This window comes from Gobio gobio, assembly GCF_949357685.1.
Source record: "Gobio gobio genome assembly, chromosome: 22".
Classification (NCBI taxonomy): domain Eukaryota; kingdom Metazoa; phylum Chordata; class Actinopteri; order Cypriniformes; family Gobionidae; genus Gobio; species Gobio gobio.
Genome location: NC_137118.1, coordinates 48,332,364 through 48,352,897, shown reverse-complemented (window position 1 = coordinate 48,352,897; position 20,534 = coordinate 48,332,364). Strand labels below are relative to the sequence as shown.

The 20,534-nt window shown below is 41.9% G+C and overlaps 1 protein-coding gene across 6 annotated transcripts; it reads left to right on the top strand.

The window, feature by feature from the left end:
• Window positions 1-2,313: 2,313 nt before the first annotated feature.
• lrrc32 (leucine rich repeat containing 32) lies at window positions 2,314-10,660 on the top strand. 6 transcript variants are annotated; one of them, XM_079804966.1, is made up of 4 exons: window positions 2,314-2,433; window positions 3,834-3,924; window positions 7,400-9,693; window positions 9,874-10,660. In XM_079804966.1, the coding sequence occupies exons 2-3, from the start codon at window positions 3,835-3,837 to the stop codon at window positions 9,296-9,298; spliced, it is 1,989 nt and encodes a 662-aa protein (XP_079661092.1). In that variant the 5' UTR covers window positions 2,314-2,433; window position 3,834; the 3' UTR covers window positions 9,299-9,693; window positions 9,874-10,660. The 6 variants fall into 6 exon arrangements, with proteins under 6 accessions (XP_079661092.1, XP_079661095.1, XP_079661091.1 ...); XM_079804969.1 differs by having other exon boundaries at window positions 2,315-2,433; window positions 7,400-9,449; window positions 9,902-10,660; XM_079804965.1 differs by having other exon boundaries at window positions 2,315-2,433; window positions 7,400-9,492; window positions 9,941-10,660.
• The last annotated feature ends 9,874 nt before the right edge of the window (window positions 10,661-20,534 follow it).

Sequence of the window (20,534 nt, the reverse complement as noted above, 5' to 3'; positions counted from 1 at the left end):
TTAACACACACCATCTGCACATCTGGGATGTAAACCGCGGCTCGTGTCTTCTGCTGTTAGATCAGCATTAAACAACATCTCAACTGTTCAATAACAGATATAAGATTACAATAATATCGGATTTGTCTTATTTTAAATAAACACAAAAAACAGAGATGAAAACGAAACTTAAGTAAGAAATGTACTTTTGCTATGATTAAATACATGTTCAGTAATATCTTCCATGATGTTTTAATTTTGGCGCTATTTTTTCTCTAAATAATGTTGATATGGCAACTAGTAAATGCACTAAGTTTCGTCATTCTGGCATGTGTGGAAAGGGTTAAAACATGCGTGTAACAACTAACCCTGCGTTAGGTTGAGCCCGGCGCTCCCCTACTCAGAAAAAGCGTTTTTGTCTCTCAGTTTCTGGAGGACATGTTATGACGCTAGATGGAGACAAACGCTCGCCATTAGCATTAGCAGCGCGTCCGCTAGCATAAACAAGACATGACGATGTTAAGCTGTGTCCAGAGTTATTTCCATCATAAGTGTTTTATTTATCTACTTGAACACTTCATGACACTTTACACTAGTATTTGTCACGTTATCATCACCTACACTACATTATTTTATGTGAAATTGTTTTTATCTTGTTTATTATTATTATTATTATTATTATTAATGTGAATTGACTCCCATTGCTTATTTTGGTAACTCTTTATTTTACAGTGTCCATAGGCCTATGTTACATGTACTAACCACAGTAATAACAATAAATTACTACATGCAACCAAACCCTATAGGCTACATGTAGTTCATTAATATTAATCACTTAAATATATAATTACAATGACACCTTAAAATAAAGTGTAACCCTTATTTTTATTGTCTTTTGTGCATTCTTTTATTTACATGTATTGTTTCTAATGCCCCTGTCTTTCTTGTGATGTAAAACAGAATCTGACCTGTAGATGGCGCGCTGGTGTCGTCATCAAATCCTTATCCTGTAAACAGAGAGATCGTGCGCTCATTAGCATAAAAATAGTTCGTCTAAACAGTTAAGAAATATCACAGAATAATACGAATTTCACTAGATGACAATAAATATCTTTAAAAGTGCCTTCACTGACCTGACAAACACAAATAATGTGATTTTTCTTCCAATCTTATTTATCTTGTTCTGTCATTAGCAAATTAACTATTTTCTCAGTGTTCTGTTGACAATGAGTGTATTGTTGTAGTGTATTACACAACTGCACAGTATAAACATGTCAGCTGTGCGTTTTGTACTAGTACATAATAAAACAATTTATTTCAAAACGATCCGAGTTGCTGTTTTCTCCCACATGAAAAAATACTCTAGTATATATAGTAAAATTACTCTAGTAAATACTATAGTGTTTTTGAACCATACTATAGTAAAGATACTACAGTATATTGTAGTATATTATAGTATTTACTACACTTTGTTAATTTACTGTAGTAGGCTATACTTGCTATAGTACGGTTCAAAAACACTATAGTATTTACTAGAGTAATTTTACTATAATATACTATAGTATTTTTTCATGTGGGCTGCCTTGACGGAGAAACGGAAATAAAAACCAAAAGCAAAGCGCTTGAGGAAAGAGCGCGAGTTTTCCCGCGGGAATCCTCCTCAATGATTCCCGGGAATCCCTGAAGACGCGGCGGGAACACACGGTCATATGAGACACACACACACACACACACACACACACACACACACACACACTATGACACACACAAACTCTGTGACACAGCGATTTCCTTTAATTACACACCCGGTTTATTTTAAACGCTGTTAACTCGCTATTCGCCACGCATGCGCAATACTAGTCAATAATCAGCCGTTTATTTCAGAATCGATGACGCGAACCTCATCAAATACGAGACTAATGATGCGGACTTCATCAACGAGACTAAATGTTGTAAAGTACCTCTAAAAAAGACAATAAAGTGGGGGAAACGATTCTAATCACAAATTAATGCTATCAAAAAAACAAATAGAAAACTGAAAGAAACGGTAAACAAACACAGAATGACTAACGCTTACATGAGCGATGAAACACGACAAGGTGGTGGAAAAAGTGTGTATGTTAATTTACTACGAATTTACAGTACAGCTGTGTGTTTTAGGAACAGAGCGAGAGAGAGAGAGAGAGAGAGAGAGAGAGAGAGAGAGAGGGAGAGGGAGAGAGAGAGGGAGGAGAGGTCTGTCCGATCTAACCAATCCCAAGCCTTGAACTCAGAACTCAGAAGGAAAAAACAAGAGTATTTGCAGGATATTCTCACAGGATGTGTCGGAGCAGAGAGAGAGAGAGAGAGAGAGAGAGAGAGAGAGTGTGTGTGTGTGTGTGTGTCCTGATCTGCAATCACACACTGAGGAGAGCAGCATGAGAGAGAAGAGCACTGGACAAGCGCACTACTGAGGTAACACACTACTGAGATGACACACACAACCACTACAGAACACACACACACACACACACACACACACACACACACACACACACACACACACACACACACTGCACACCATGCTCTGGATCAGTTTGAGATTAAAACATGAACAAATATCTTCCTCAGTGTTTTCCCTCTGAATTCAGTTTATCTTTCTGTCTCCATTGGCAGATATTTGTTCTAGTTTTAAGCTCAAACCTCAATTTCATAATTAAGTCTGAATATCTTCAGTAAATGTGTCTTGATTTAAGAATGTGTGCTGGAAAACAAGACATTCTCATTAAATCCATAATTATTGTATAGCTCTATATGATAAGTAGAGACTCCGGGTCTATCTACTTACTTAGTATTTTTGTCTTGTTTCCAGTCCTAATATATATTTAAAAGAAATGTTTTTACTAGATAAGGACAATGTTATATATTTTTTCTTGTTTTTTGTTTTTTTTGCTTTAAACAAGAACAAATATCTGCCAGAGGAGTCAGAAAAACAATCTTTTTGGGACAGAAACAATAAATCAGTTTATCTTTCTGTCTCCATTGGCAGATATTTGTTCTAGTTTTAAGCTCAAACTCACTTCATTTTCATAATTAAGTCTGAATATCTTCAGTAAATGTGTCTTGATTTAAGAATGTGTGCTGGAAAATGAGACTTTCTCATTAAATAATTATTAATACATAATTATTGTATAGCTCTATATGATAAGAAGAGACTCCGGGTCTATAAAACAGTGCACAAAAGCTGTTCTTACTTACTATTTTTGTCTTGTTTCCAGTCCTAATATCTAAAAAAAAAAATGTAAATCAAGATGCTTTTACTAGATAAGGAAAACTTTATATATTTTTCTTGTTTTTTGCTTTAAAAAAGAACAAATATCTGCCAAAGGAGTCAGAAAAACAATCTTTTTGGGACAGAAACAATAAATCAGATTATCTTTCTGTCTCCATTGGCAGATATGTGTTCTAGTTTAAGCTCAAACTCACTTCATTTTCATAATTAAGTCTGAATATCTTGATGAAATCTTTTGAAACTACAGCTAAACCTGGCTTCAGAACTGATGAGCTCTGCTATTGTTTTGATCTGCGTTACGGTTGAATCTGAATCATGAGTGTGTTTATGACTGTGAAACATCTGTGCTGGAGATGTGTCGCATGTTTAGTTTTCTGATGAGTAATCGCTGGATTCGTTCTGATAAATTCAACACAATGTGGAAACGATGATTAACCTTTAATATTTCTGACACGTGGGTGTGTTCTGTCAAATATCAGAGCGCAGGAACTAGATCATGTTTCCACTTCATCAGACGGGTTAAAAACAGAAGCTGTGATGTCACGGTGATGTCATGTGTGTGTGTGTGTGTGTGTGTGTGCAGCATGATGGGCCCGCGTCTCTGGATACTGATGCTCGTGGTCCAGCAGGTTTCGCCATACAGACGTCCGGCCGAAGCATCGCCCTGTCGAGTGGTGAGTGAGTTCAGCCGTCTGTGTGTGTGTGTGTGTGTGTGTGAGAGTGTGTGCTCAATGCCTCTCCTTCAGAAACTGATCACGGGTTTAGTTTTTTCTCAGATAGACTGAATTTTGCTTTTTGAATTTCTGAAGATTTGCTCTAATCTTGAAATGCAAATCATTATTTGCCGTTTTTCTCTTGTTGTCTGAAAAATGCATTAAAATGAAGTGAGTTTGAGATTAAAACAAGAACAAATCTGCCAATGTTTTCCCTTTGAATTCTCCATTGGCAGATATTTGTTCTTGTTTTAAGCTCAAACTCACTTCATTTTCATAATTCAGGCTCAATATCTCCAGTAAATGTGTCTTGATTTAAGAATGTGTGCTGGAAAATGAGACGTTCTCATTAAATCCATAATTATTTTATATCTCTATATGATAACTAAAGACTCCGGGTCTATAAAACGTATAGATTTTCTTACTACTCAATCTCAATTTATTTATAAAGCACAATTTAAAACAACCACAGTTGACCAATGTGCTGTACAATGGTCTAAAAGGACTAATAAATACACCAAAACCAATTAATAACAGAAGAATGATAATAATTAAAAAAGCAGCAGACGTCACAAACCATAGGCTATACATCTTTAACTGTGCTTTAAATATTAATGTTTACTTGTTTCCAGTCCAAATATATAAAGATTCTTAAATAAAGATGCTTTTACCAGATATGGAAAATTACATAAAGATATTTTTTCTTGTTTTGAGGGAGGGAAAAAATCAAAATGAAGTGGGTTTTTAATCTTAAAAACAGAAAAATGATCTGCTGTATTTCTGTTTGGGATTTAATGAGATCTCAAACAGAATGATTATTATTTTTCTGACCTCATTGGCAGATCATTTCACTGGTTTTAAGATAAAAACTTGATTTAATTTTCCAGCAGTAAAAGCATCTAGATTTGAAGATTTTTTAGATATTTGTGCTGGAAAACGAGACGTTCTCATTAAATCCATAATTATTTTATAGCTCTATATGATAACTAGAGACTCCGGGTCTATAAAACGTATAGATTTTCTTACGTCTCAATCTCAATTTATTTATAAAGCACAATTTAAAACAACCACAGTTGACCAATGTGCTGTACAATGGTCTAAAAGGACTAATAAATACACCAAAACCAATTAATAACAGATTAATAATAATAATTAAAAAAGCATATATAACAGCAGACGTCACAGGTTATACATCTTTAACTGTGCTTTAAATATTAATATTTACTTGTTTCCAGTCCAAATATATAAAGATTCTTAAATAAAGATGCTTTTACCAGATATGGAAAATTACATAAAGATATTTTTCTTGTTTTTGAGGGAGGGAAAAAATCAAAATGAAGTGAGTTTTTATCTTAAAAACAGAAAAATGATCTGCTGTATTTCTGTTTGGGATTTAATGAGATCTCAAACAGAATGATTATTATTTTTCTGACCTCATTGGCAGATCATTTCACTGGTTTTAAGATAAAAACTTCCAGCAAACAAGAACAAATGTCTAGATTGAAGATGTTTTCGATATTTGGACTGGAAACCAGACAAAAACACTGAGTAAGAAAAGCATATTTTGCAGTGCTCATGAACTTTATGCCAGCGAACACAAAATGAGTCATCTTGGGGAGAATCATGCCTTCTGATGAACTGATCATAGCAGGTCAGTGAGTTCAGGGCAGGAAATCTCCTCTGAGCGTGTGATTGGACATCGGTCAGGAAGTGTAGATGAAACATCCATTATGTCTCCATCCTCTCGGAAACGGAGGGTCAGTCCCAGAGACGAGGGAAAGCCCTGCACAGGCTTCAGTACGGTGGCCCAGTAGTGCCAACACAACGACATTTAAAAAACACACATAAGTTCACAACACAACGACATTTAAAAAACACATAAGTTCACAACACAACGAAATCAAGCCACAACACAACAAAATCAAGCCACAACACAACAATATCAAGCCACAACACAACAATATCAAGCCACAACACAACAAAATCACACAACACAACGAAAAATCCACAACACAACGAAATCAAGCCACAACACAACAAAATCAAGCCACAACACAACGAAATCAAGCCACAACACAACGAAAAATCCACAACACAATGAAATCAAGCCACAACACAACGATATCAAGCCACAACACAACGATATCAAGCCACAATATCAAGCCACAACACAACAATATCAAGCCACAACACTGTACACAACAATTTAAAATCACCAACGTGCAATAATGCTGCATATTTATACTCAAGAACGCTTTGACCCGATATCACGGCGCTAAGGGAGCGTCTGCCAATTCCACCAAGTTGAGACATATAATTTGTATGAATTAAATTAACTTTTTTTTAAATTTTCAAATTCCAATGTTGTGTTGTGCATTATTATGTCAGTTTTACCTATACAATCAAGCGGTGGAATTTTAACAAATGTTAAAAGCAGTTTTAATTCATACAAATTATACGTTTCAACCACTTCGTGGAATTGGCAGACGTTCCCTTAGCGCCGTGGTATCGGGTCAAAGCACATTCTAGAGCATAAATATGCAGCTATAATGCATGTAGGTAATTTTAAATTAATATTTCATATCGATAAACAATGTTTAGCCTACATACTGTTAAAACTAATTGTGGTATTGATTTCTTTGTAAGATTGCCGACTCTATAGAACAGTGGCAACTTTACCCCGCTCCGAGTGCCCCCGAGTGGTTGGGAGCATTTCCGTTGTGTTGTGGCTTGATTTTGTTGTGTTGTGGCTTGATTTTGTTGTGTTGTGGTTTGATTTCGTTGTGTTGTGGCTTGATTTTGTTGTGTTGTGGCTTGATTCCGTTGTGTTGTGGCTTGATTCATTGTGGCTTGATTCCTTTGTGTTGTGGCTTGATTCCGTTGTGTTGTGGCTTGATTCCGTTGTGTTGTGGCTTGATTCTGTTGTGTTGTGGCTTTATTTCGTTGTGTTGTGGCTTGATTCATTGTGGCTTGATTCCTTTGTGTTGTGGCTTGATTCCGTTGTGTTGTGGCTTGATTCCGTTGTGTTGTGGCTTGATTCTGTTGTGTTGTGGCTTTATTCCGTTGTGTTGTGGCTTGATTCGTTGTGGCTTGATTCCGTTGTGTTGTGGCTTGATTCGTTGTGGCTTGATTCCGTTGTGTTGTGGCTTGATTTCGTTGTGCTGTGGCTTGATTTCGTTGTGTTGTGGCTTGATTTCGTTGTGTTGTGGCTTGATTCGTTGTGGCTTGATCTCGTTGTGCTGTGGCTTGATTTCGTTGTGCTGTGGCTTGATTTCGTTGTGTTGTGAACTTATGTTTGCTTTTATATTTCGTTGTGTTGTGCACTACTGGGCCACCGTACTTCAGTCATACGTCAGGCAAACACGGGTTCATTGTGTTGAAATATTCCCGGAAACCGCGCAGTGGTGAATTAACGTTTCTTTCCTGTCGCCCTCAGCTCCAGGAGGACGTCGACTGCAGCCGTCTGAACCTCCGGAGGATCCCTCCGCAACTCCCGGCCACCATCCACCGGCTGGACCTGTCCCAAAACCTCCTCCAGAACCTCACGGGCCGCGAGCTGCCGCCGTCCTCCAGCGTCCGCCATCTGGACCTTCACGGAAACAAGATCCAGTTCATCCAGCCGGGTCTCTTCCAGGACATGAGCCGTCTGGAGGAGCTGGATCTGTCGGGGAACTCGCTGTACATCTACGCGGCGCTGAACACACACATCGGCCCGCTCACATCCGTCCGCCGACTGGACCTGTCGGGAAACGGCTTGTTCACGGATATGAGCGACTACTTCCTGAGGGACGCCCCAGCGCTCGCCCACCTCTCCTTAAATGGGAACAGCATCACGAAAATAGGCCGAGGCACGTTCAACGGATCTCAGGCGTTAACAAACATCGACCTACACAACAACGTCATCATCGAGATCGAAGAAGGCGCCTTCGAGTCCTTAACGGGTCTCTCCGAGCTCGATTTGTCCATGAACTCCATTTCGTGCATCACGGACTTCAACCTCAATCGGCTCAAGACTCTGAACTTGAGCAAAAACAGCTTGACTAACTTCCAGGCCGACGAGTCGGATCAGGAGTTCGAGCTTCAGCATCTGGACCTGAGGGAAAACAAACTCCTCTACTTCCCCGTCCTCCCGCAGAGGAGCAAACTCATATACCTGGACTTGTCCAGAAACCTCCTGAGGAGCGTGAACTGCTCCGGTCCGCTGGAAGAGCTGGAGAACCTGAAGGACGGCGGGTATCTGTTGACCGATCCCGATAAACCTCTTTCCCTCTGCGCCAATAAGAGGCACCAGGATCTTCCCAGCTTGCTCTACTTGGACTTGAGCTACAACCAGCTCAAAGCGATCCCATCCGCGTTCTTCCGCAGTATGACTGCTCTGGAGAGCCTGAACATCAGTAATAACTGTTTGGAGAGCTTCGGCGTGGATGGGCTGAACTCTTTGAAGACCCTGGACATCAGCTCCAACAATCTGCAGAACTTCTCCTTCGGCTTGGACGCGCTGGCCGCGTTAAAGGTTCTGCACTTGGAGGGGAACGCTCTCCAAACGCTGGACGGTTTCTCAAGGCTCCCGAGCATCCAGAGCCTCCATCTTCAGCAAAACCAGCTCAGCGTTTGTCCTCCTCTGGAGGGTCCGAGTGGAGGATGCGTCCAGCTCTCCTCCATCCCGACCCTGAGGTTTGTGTACCTCTCGGAGAACGGGTTGTTTTCCATCCCGGCGGGATCGTTCCAAGGCAGTCCGCTCCTCATCCTGGATTTGTCCCAGAACCCCGGCATGGACGTCGGCTCCTCGTCCCTCTCCGGTCTGGAGACGTCCCTCTGCCATCTCTCGCTAAAGGGAAACCAGATGCAATCCCTAGACCTGGACTTCAGCCTCTTCCGGAAGCTGAAGTCCCTGGATCTGTCGGTGAACCGGCTCACAGGTGTCTCTCTGTGGAGCGGAGAATCCTCCCTGGAGTCCTTGAACCTGCAGAACAACAGCTTGGTCACTCTTGCATCCGGGACGGTCATCGCCTTGCAGAAAACGCTCAGAACATTATACCTGGGCTCCAACCCGCTGTCCTGCTGCAGGAACCCACACCTCCTCTCGCTCCTCCAGCAGAACCGGCTGAGCGTGCCCGACCTCGCTGGTGCCACCTGCTGGTACACCAGAGACTCGGAGAGCGTGGAGATCGGCGTGAGCGCGGTGCGGGCGGAGCACTGCCAGTCCGCGGATGGGAAGGTGCTGTGGATAAGCGTGATCGTGGTGCTGGCACTGGGACTGGCGCTGGTGCTCGCCGTCACGCTCAAACTCAGCCACTCAAAGAGGCATCGCTTCAAAAGAGGCATCAAAGCTTGACGACCAAAGAAGGAAAAGAAACCAGAGTGCTCTCACCTGACCGCACACATGACACTGGGTTTCAGGATGTGATGCGTGGGGGATCTGGAACTAGTGTTCCCTGTATTGGACACGGGCAGTCACACTACACTTTCTGATTATTAGTGTTGTAGTCAAGACCATCTAAACAGAGACCAAGACAAGACCAAGACCAGGCATTTTTGAGACAATGATGCTAATCTGATTTTGAACCGGTCAGCACAGTAACAGAAGTTATTAATTGCATTTTAAGCAGGACAATGCACCGGCAATTTAGTGATATCCTTACAGTTGTGGTCTTGACTCTTGAGATAAAATCCCGAGTCCTCTAAGTCCGAGACCGAGACAAGACTTTGTGGGGTTGAGACCAAGAACTTGTGGGGTTGAGACCAAGACAAAACCAAAGTCTTGGTTTTGTCTTGGTCTCAACCCCACAAAGTCTTGGTTTTGTCTTGGTCTCAACCCCACAAGTTCTTGGTCTCAACCCCACAAAGTCTTGGTCTTGTCGTGGGGTTGAGACCAAGACAAGACCAAGACTTTGTGGGGTTGAGACCAAGACCAAGACTTTGTGGGGTTGAGACCAAGACAAAACCAAGACTTTGTGGGGTTGAGACCAAGACCAAGACTTTCAGAAACTGGTCTGGAGTACTACAACACTACTGATTATATTGCATGCACTTTATCGCCTGTGATTTGTGATTATAGGAGTGAAATGTACCTGTTAAATGTTTGCATATTGCAAAGGACCATTTGTTGGTCAGATGCAAAACAGGGTCAAACACTAGAGACAGAGCGAGTGTGTGTGTGTGTGTGTGTGTGTGTGTGTGTGTAGCCCGAGGAATGTCATCGGACAGAGGAAGTGTTTTTACTGGAACACCTGCGCCGCTTTCCTGTTGTTGATCTGGGTTTCCTATCCATCATTGATTTATTCATTCAGACTGGTTGGCGTTTGACTGCTGATCAGGTTTAGCTCCGCACACAAACACACACACACATGTTTGTTCGTCTGTTTTTAGAAATTTCCAGCCTGGCGCAGGAATAGCTTTGACCCTGGCGTCTATATCAGGTGCTGTTCATGAGGCGAGGATAAAGATAGACAGGAAAGCCCTGTTGAGGGAAGCGCACATCATCACTGCAGATATTAATAGAAGCAGGTTTGACAGGAGCTTCCTCCTCTCGGTCTGAGTCACGGCCCCTTCTGCTTTCCACACACACACACACACACACGTCATGTGTGAGCGCCACTACTATATGAAGGAACTATTATCACCATGTTTGCATAATGAACTACTGTGTGAATCTATTTATGAAGTATTTTCCTAAATAAAAGGTCTGTGTTGTGCCATCTGCGGTGTGTTCTTTAGGCCCAATCATCACACACACACACACACACAAACACAACTTGTATTGATTTGCATGATAAACTGAAAAGGAAATGCTTCGTCTTGCAAATTACCTTTGACGTCACACACATTACATCACTTTTAGGTTGTGCAAATACTGGATCAGATTAGACAATAGTCAGATGTGTTCAGAGTTTGAGGAATCTCACATGTGGTCTGGACCACAGAATGAACTCTGAACACAATCAGAGTTATATTAATAAAGTCCTGGATATTCCACACTTTATAATGACAGTGAATGTTTCTGTTTTGAAGTCCATAACAGTGCATCTGTCCATCATAAAAGAGCATCTGTCCATCATAAAAGTGCATCTATCCATCATAAAAGTGCATCTGTCTATCATAAAAGTGCATCTATCCATCATAAAAGTGCATCTGTCCATCATAAAAGTGCATCTATCCATCATAAAAGTGCATCTGTCTATCATAAAAGTGCATCTGTCCATCATAAAAGTGCATCCATCCATCATAAAAGTGCATCCGTCTATCATAAAAGTGCATCTATCCATCATAAAAGTGCATCTGTCCATCATAAAAGTGCATCTGTCCATCATAAAAGTGCATCTGTCCATCATAAAAGTGCATCTGTCCATCATAAAAGTGCATCTATCCATCATAAAAGTGCATCTGTCCATCATAAAAGTTCATCAGTCCATCATAAAAGTGCATCTGTCCATCATAAAAGTGCATCAGTCCATCATAAAAGTGCATCTGTCCATCATAAAAGTGCATCTATCCATCATAAAAGTGCATCTGTCCATCATAAAAGTTCATCAGTCCATCATAAAAGTGCATCTGTCCATCATAAAAGTGCATCAGTCCATCATAAAAGTGCATCAGTCCATCATAAAAGTGCATCAGTCCATCATAAAAGTGCATCTGTCCATCATAAAAGTGCATCAGTCCATCATAAAAGTGCATCTGTCCATCATAAAAGTGCATCAGTCCATCATAAAAGTGCATCAGTCCATCATAAAAGTGCCTCCGTCCATCATAAAAGTGCATCTGTCCATCATAAAAGTGCATCTATCCATCATCAAAGTGCCTCCGTCCATCATAAAAGTGCATCTGTCCATCATAAAAGTGCATCTATCCATCATCAAAGTGCCTCCGTCCATCATAAAAGTGCATCTATCCATCATAAAAGTGCATCTGTCCATCATAAAAGTGCATCTGTCCATCATAAAAGTGCATCTATCCATCATAAAAGTGCATCTGTCCATCATAAAAGTGCATCAGTCCATCATAAAAGTGCATCTGTCCATCATAAAAGTGCATCAGTCCATCATAAAAGTGCATCAGTCCATCATAAAAGTGCATCTGTCCATCATAAAAGTGCATCAGTCCATCATAAAAGTGCCTCCGTCCATCATAAAAGTGCATCTATCCATCATCAAAGTGCCTCCGTCCATCATAAAAGTGCATCTATCCATCATAAAAGTGCATCTGTCCATCATAAAAGTGCATCTGTCCATCATAAAAGTGCATCTATCCATCATAAAAGTGCATCTGTCCATCATAAAAGTGCATCAGTCCATCATAAAAGTGCATCTGTCCATCATAAAAGTGCATCAGTCCATCATAAAAGTGCATCTGTCCATCATAAAAGTGCATCTATCCATCATAAAAGTGCATCCATCCATCATAAAAGTGCATCAGTCCATCATAAAAGTGCATCAGTCCATCATAAAAGTGCATCTGTCCATCATAAAAGTGCATCAGTCCATCATAAAAGTGCATCTGTCCATCATAAAAGTGCATCAGTCCATCATAAAAGTGCATCAGTCCATCATAAAAGTGCATCTGTCCATCATAAAAGTGCATCAGTCCATCATAAAAGTGCATCTGTCCATCATAAAAGTGCATCCATCCATCATAAAAGTGCATCTATACATCATAAAAGTGCATCCATCCATCATAAAAGTGCATCTGTCCATCATAAAAGTGCATCTGTCCATCATAAAAGTGCATCCATCCATCATAAAAGTGCATCTATACATCATAAAAGTGCATCTGTCCATCATAAAAGTGCATCAGTCCATCATAAAAGTGCATCTGTCCATCATAAAAGTGCATCAGTCCATCATAAAAGTGCATCAGTCCATCATAAAAGTGCCTCCGTCCATCATAAAAGTGCATCTGTCCATCATAAAAGTGCATCTATCCATCATCAAAGTGCCTCCGTCCATCATAAAAGTGCATCTGTCCATCATAAAAGTGCATCTATCCATCATCAAAGTGCCTCCGTCCATCATAAAAGTGCATCTATCCATCATAAAAGTGCATCTGTCCATCATAAAAGTGCATCTGTCCATCATAAAAGTGCATCTATCCATCATAAAAGTGCATCTGTCCATCATAAAAGTGCATCAGTCCATCATAAAAGTGCATCTGTCCATCATAAAAGTGCATCAGTCCATCATAAAAGTGCATCAGTCCATCATAAAAGTGCATCTGTCCATCATAAAAGTGCATCAGTCCATCATAAAAGTGCCTCCGTCCATCATAAAAGTGCATCTATCCATCATCAAAGTGCCTCCGTCCATCATAAAAGTGCATCTGTCCATCATAAAAGTGCATCTGTCCATCATAAAAGTGCATCTATCCATCATAAAAGTGCATCTGTCCATCATAAAAGTGCATCAGTCCATCATAAAAGTGCATCTGTCCATCATAAAAGTGCATCAGTCCATCATAAAAGTGCATCAGTCCATCATAAAAGTGCATCTGTCCATCATAAAAGTGCATCTATCCATCATAAAAGTGCATCAGTCCATCATAAAAGTGCATCAGTCCATCATAAAAGTGCATCTGTCCATCATAAAAGTGCATCAGTCCATCATAAAAGTGCATCTGTCCATCATAAAAGTGCATCAGTCCATCATAAAAGTGCATCAGTCCATCATAAAAGTGCATCTGTCCATCATAAAAGTGCATCAGTCCATCATAAAAGTGCATCTGTCCATCATAAAAGTGCATCCATCCATCATAAAAGTGCATCTATACATCATAAAAGTGCATCCATCCATCATAAAAGTGCATCTGTCCATCATAAAAGTGCATCTGTCCATCATAAAAGTGCATCCATCCATCATAAAAGTGCATCTATACATCATAAAAGTGCATCTGTCCATCATAAAAGTGCATCCATCCATCATAAAAGTGCATCTATACATCATAAAAGTGCATCCATCCATCATAAAAGTGCATCCATCCATCATAAAAATGCCTCCATCCATCATAAAAGTGCATCCATCCATCATAAAAGTGCATCCATCCATCATAAAAGTGCATCTATCCATCATAAAAGTGCATCAGTCCATCATAAAAGTGCATCTGTCCATCATAAAAGTGCATCAGTCCATCATAAAAGTGCATCAGTCCATCATAAAAGTGCATCAGTCCATCATAAAAGTGCATCTGTCCATCATAAAAGTGCATCCATCCATCATAAAAGTGCATCTATACATCATAAAAGTGCATCTGTCCATCATAAAAGTGCATCCATCCATCATAAAAGTGCATCTATACATCATAAAAGTGCATCCATCCATCATAAAAGTGCATCCATCCATCATAAAAATGCCTCCATCCATCATAAAAGTGCATCCATCCATCATAAAAGTGCATCCATCCATCATAAAAGTGCATCTATCCATCATAAAAGTGCATCTATCCATCATAAAAGTGCATCTATCCATCATAAAAGTGCATCTGTCCATCATAAAAGTGCCTCCGTCCATCATAAAAGTGCCTCCGTCCATCATAAAAGTGCATCTATCCATCATAAAAGTGCATCTGTCCATCATAAAAGTGCATCTGTCCATCATAAAAGTGCATCCATCCATCTAGCTTGGATTATCCAGGACTTTATTAATATAAGTGTGATTGTGTTCGTCTGAGAGATGAATGTCACACACAGAGGATGAGCTGAGGGAGAGTAAATCATGGGGTCATTGTCATTTTTGGGTGAACTATCCTTTTAAAATCTTCAATCCTTTTGCTGCTGAAGTAAACATGTCTTGATTTAAGAAGTTGTTTATGTATTTTAGATATAGGAGCTCATGAAGGCATCATGAATAATCAATAATTATATCAATGAACGACCAATCAGAGCTGGACAGTGGCTGGCAGAGGAACCGGCTCAATGCACACACACACACACACACACACACACACACACACACACACACACACACACACACACACACACACACACACACACACACACACACACACACACACACACACACACACACACACACACACACACACACACACACACACACACACACACACACACACACACACACACACACACACACACACACACACACACACACACACACACACACACACACACACACACACACACACACACACACACACACACACACACACACACACAACCCTTGTTTGTGTGAAATGTAAGGACATTCCATAGGCGTAATGGTTTTTATACCGTACAAACCGTATTTTCTATCCCCTTACACTGACCCTAAACCTACCCATCACACACACACACACACACACACACACACACACACACACACACACACACACACACACACACACACACACACACACACACACACACACACACACACACACACACACACACACTGCCCCTAAACCTAGCCCTCACAGGAGACTGTGCAGTTCACTTTCTGTGAAAAAAACTCATTCTGTGTGATTTATAAGCATTTTGAAAAGTGAGGACATGGGGAACGTCCTCATATTTCACCCTCTTTTTGTAATACCCATGTCATTATACACATTTGTGTCCTTATATTTCACAAAAACATGCCCACACACACACACACACACACACATACACACACACACACACACACACACACACACACACACACATACACACACACACGTTTGTTTTTGTGAAATGTGAGGACATTCCATAGGCGTAATGGTTTTTATACCGTACAAACTGTATTTTCTATCCCCTTACACTGCCCCTAAACCTACCCATCACACACACACACACACACACACACACTGCCCCTAAACCTACCCCATCACACACACACACACACACACACACACACACTGCCCCTAAACCTACCCCATCACACACACACACACACACACACACTCACACACACACACACACACACACACACACACACACACACACACACACACACACACACACACACACACACACACTGCCCCTGCCCCTAAACCTACCCATCACACACACACACACACACACACACACACACACACACACACACACACACACACACACACACACACACACACACACACTCACACTCACACACACACACACACACACACTCACACACACACACACACACTCACACACACACACACACACACACACACACACACACACACACACACACTCACACTCACACACACACACACACACTCACACACACACACACACACACACACACACACACACACACACACACACACACTCACACACACACACACACACACACACACACACACACTGCCCCTGCCCCTAAACCTACCCATCACACACACACACACACACACACACACACACACACACTCACACACACCGTGTCACATGACCCTTCACTAATCGTTCTCATATGAGAATCTGACACACAGAGTTGAAAACACTTGATGTTGTTGTGGAAACCGTCCACTTTGACAGTTCAAAAGAACAGCATCATCTGAAACTGAATCTTCTGTAACAGTGTAAGGCCTTTAGTGGTGTTTTCGCCTCAGGGCTTCTGTGCAAACGCCTCTTCACGACTGCAATGAGTGTCAGCGCTTTACTGGGCCGCTCAGTGTCATCACACCTGCTCAAGGCCCATCCTGACCAATCACACGGGTCAGCAAGAACACCTGATGAGGTCACTGATGATGTCACCGTGATGTCACAGACCCGCGAGTGTATAATGAGCCGCTTGTCTGAGATCAGAGGACGTGATTCCCCTGACCGCATGTTTCTCAGGTTCTGTGTGTGTTCGAGCCGCAAATGAAAATGTATTTTCTATCCCCTTACACTGCCCCTAAACCTACCCATCACACACACACACACACACACACACACTGCCCCTAAACCTACCCCATCACACACACACACACACACACACACACACACTGCCCCTAAACCTACCCCATCACACACACACACACACACACACACTCACACACACACACACACACAGATCATGTTTATAACGTTAAAATGGTCACTTTTTGAGGCTGAGCAAAAACACGCCGTTTGTGTGTGTGTCTCTTTAAATGCAAATGAGCTGCTGCTCCCCTCAGGAAGAGGGCGGAGCTTCAAGAGCTCGTGTTAGCAGCTCTGATCATAAATATATCATATATCATAGATCATAGATATAAATCTGGACGGATTTACAAATGGTTTGGTTTCTTACAAACGTTATTAACGTGGCTTTAATTCTGGATACTTGAACAAATTATAAATAATTATTTATAAGTATGCAGTGTCATAACTATATCTCTGATGTTTATAACAAACCAAACAGTTTGAAAATCAGTAGAAAATTCAGCAAGTTATGGTTATTTAAAAAGTACACGCACCATTAAAACACAATGAGTGAGTGTTGGGGAAACGCATTACAAGTAACTTGAGTTGCGTAATAATATCACTTTTTCCAAGTAACTAGTAAAGTAACACATTACTTTTCACATTTACAACAAAATATCTGATTTAGTTTTTCACATTAGTTTGACTGACAGCTCTCCTGTCCTCATGTTGAGTTAGTGCAGAGGTGTGTGTGTGTGTGTGTGTGTGTGTGTGTGTGTGTGTGTGTGTGTGTGTGTGTGAACATGATGGTTATTGTAGTTCTAGACTAAATGTGAGCATTTATTTATCTCACTTGCACCATAAAGATTCTGTCCTCCTCAAAATGAATAAAATCAGTCAAATGCTAAATCAGAATACTATGCAAACCTCCAATAATTAAATGTTAAATAAAACAACTATTTTTTTGCATAATCTACCTTTATATTTAATTGACCAATGTCTTGCTGCTGACCTTTGATGATGAAAATTACTAGATTTTTTGTTTTTATTGGTGTAACTTTTTTCTCCTGCATCTCTTCTCCATTCTCCAGAGCTGCGCCCTCTAGTGTTCATGAGGGAATCTGCATCTTTACCTCAGCCTGGGGCGCATTATTTACAGTTTAATATGAAGAGGTCTTTACCGCTGCACAAAAATATCACTTTTTTATATAAACAAAAACAAGCCCAGCCCAGGTGAGAAAAAGTAACTCAAAAGTAATGTAACGCATTACTTTTTTAAAAAAGTAACTAAGTAACTCAATTAGTTACTTTTTAAGGGAGTAACGCAATATTGTAATGCATTACTTTTCAAAGTAACTTTCCCCAACACTGATTATGAGTGAGCGAGCTGACTGAGACAAGATGGCCGCCAGGTGCGGACGAGACATCTAGCCTTTATTATGTATATCTATGGCTCTGATTACCTCACACACACACACACACACACACACACACACACACACACACACACACACACACACACACACACACACACACACACACACACACACACACACACACACACACACACACACACACACACACACACACACACACACACACACACACACACACACACACAAACACACAAACACACACACACACACACACACACACACACACACACACACACACACACACACACACACACTCTCTCTCACACACACACTGAAACTTTTCAGCCTTTAATGATCAAACCGGAGTCGGTCAATGATGGAGAGACTCCAGAAGAAGAGACAACATGTAGAACGAGACAGGACACACACACCCCCCACCCCACACACACACACACACACACACACACACACACACCGTGACATCAGCATTAGTTCATCTGTGCATAAAAGAGCTGAAGTGAATTCAAAGGAATTCTGCCTGAAATCAGAAACAGATGAACAGACTCAGACTCTCCAGACGGCCGATCTCACGGGGCGTAAACAAACGTCCCGCCTGTGTTTGTTTGTCCATCGGAAGTGTGTATGACTGTCCATATCGCTGTCTGGATCTCTCGCCCAACACACACACTCACACACACACACACACACACACTCAGGGGAGCATCTGTGTTCAGTCTAAAGCTCTGAATGTTTATCGTTCTTGTCTTAATAACTCAACATGGATCACGTGATCACATTCCACTGAGAGTGTGTGTGTGTGTGTGTGTGTGTGTGTGTATGTAAGTGCCTGTGTGTGTGTGTGTGTGTGTGTGAGTGTGTGTATGTAAGTGCCTGTGTGTGTGTGTGTGTGTGTGTGTGTGAGTGTGTGTGTGTGTGTGTGTGTGTGTGTGTGTGTGTGTGTGTGTGTGTGTGTGTGTGTGTGTGTGTGTGTGTGTGTGTGAGAGTGTGTGTGTGTTCATCAGCACTGTCATGCTAAAGGAAACTCTGTAAGCAGACGAGCAGATATTTGAGCCCGAAGATTAAAGGACAATGAAAAGAGTGAGAGTTGTCTTTCATAGTCGTACTTCTCACACACACACACACACATCAGAGATGCTCAGGATTTCACTGCTTTGTGCGGCAGCTTCCCCCCCGCAGCCCTGAAACTGCGATTCTGTAAACATGAACAAAGAGCAGCGCTCGTCTTACTGAACCCGATCACACTGACCCGCTTATATAAGAGTCAGACCCAGAGATCGGACCTGTTTGTTGTCGCTTTGTGTGTTTGTTTTCAATTATCAAGGGTTTTTAAGGAGCTGATGTTTATGCCACATGTGCTCTTCCTCATAAAGACCTCAACTCGCCGCTCCAATTCATCCCAAAGCTGTTCTATCGGGTTGAGCTCAGGACTCCAGTTCCTCCACACCAAACTCCTCATCCATGTCTTTATGGAGACGCTTTGAGCACTGGTCAGTCATGCTGGGACAGGAAGGGGCCGTCCCCAAACTGGGCCCACAAAGTTGGGAGCATGAAATTGTCCAAAATGTCTTGGGAGTTCCTTTCACTGGAACTAACCCCTGAAAAACAACCCCACCCCATAATCCCCCCTCCACCAAACTTTACACTTGGCACAATGCAGTCAGGCAAGTCCCGTTCTCCTGGCAACCGCCAAACCCAGACTCGTCCATGGGATTTTCAGACAGAGAAGCGTGATTGGTCACTCAGAGTCCAGTGGCGGCGCACTTTACCCCACTGCATCCCACGCTTTGCATTGCACTTGGTGCTGTAAGGCTTGGATGAGCTGCTCGGCCATGGAAACCCATTCCATGAAGCTCTACACACTGTTCTTGAGCTCATCTGAAGGCCACAGAAGATTAGAGGTCTGGAGCTCTTGACTCTGCAGAAAGTTGGCCACTTCTGTGACCCTCAGCATGTGATGACCCCGCTCTTAGACCCTCAGCATGTGCTGACCCCGCTCTGTGACCCTCAGCATGTGATGACCCCGCTCTGTGACCCTCAGCATGCGCTGACCCCGCTCTGTGACCCTCAGCATGTGCTGACCCCGCTCTGTGACCCTCAGCATGCGCTGACCCCGCTCTGTGACCCTCAGCATGTGCTGACCCCGCTCTGTGACCCTCAGCATATGCTGACCCCGCTCTGTGACCCTCAGCATATGCTGACCCTACTCTAAGACCCTCAGCATATGCTGACCCTACTCTAAGACCCTCAGCATATGCTGACCCTACTCTAAGACCCTCAGCATATGCTGACCCTACTCTAAGACCCTCAGCATATGCTGACCCTACTCTAAGACCCTCAGCATGTGCTGACCCTACTCTAAGACCCTCAGCAAGTGCTGACCCTACTCTAAGACCCTCAGCAAG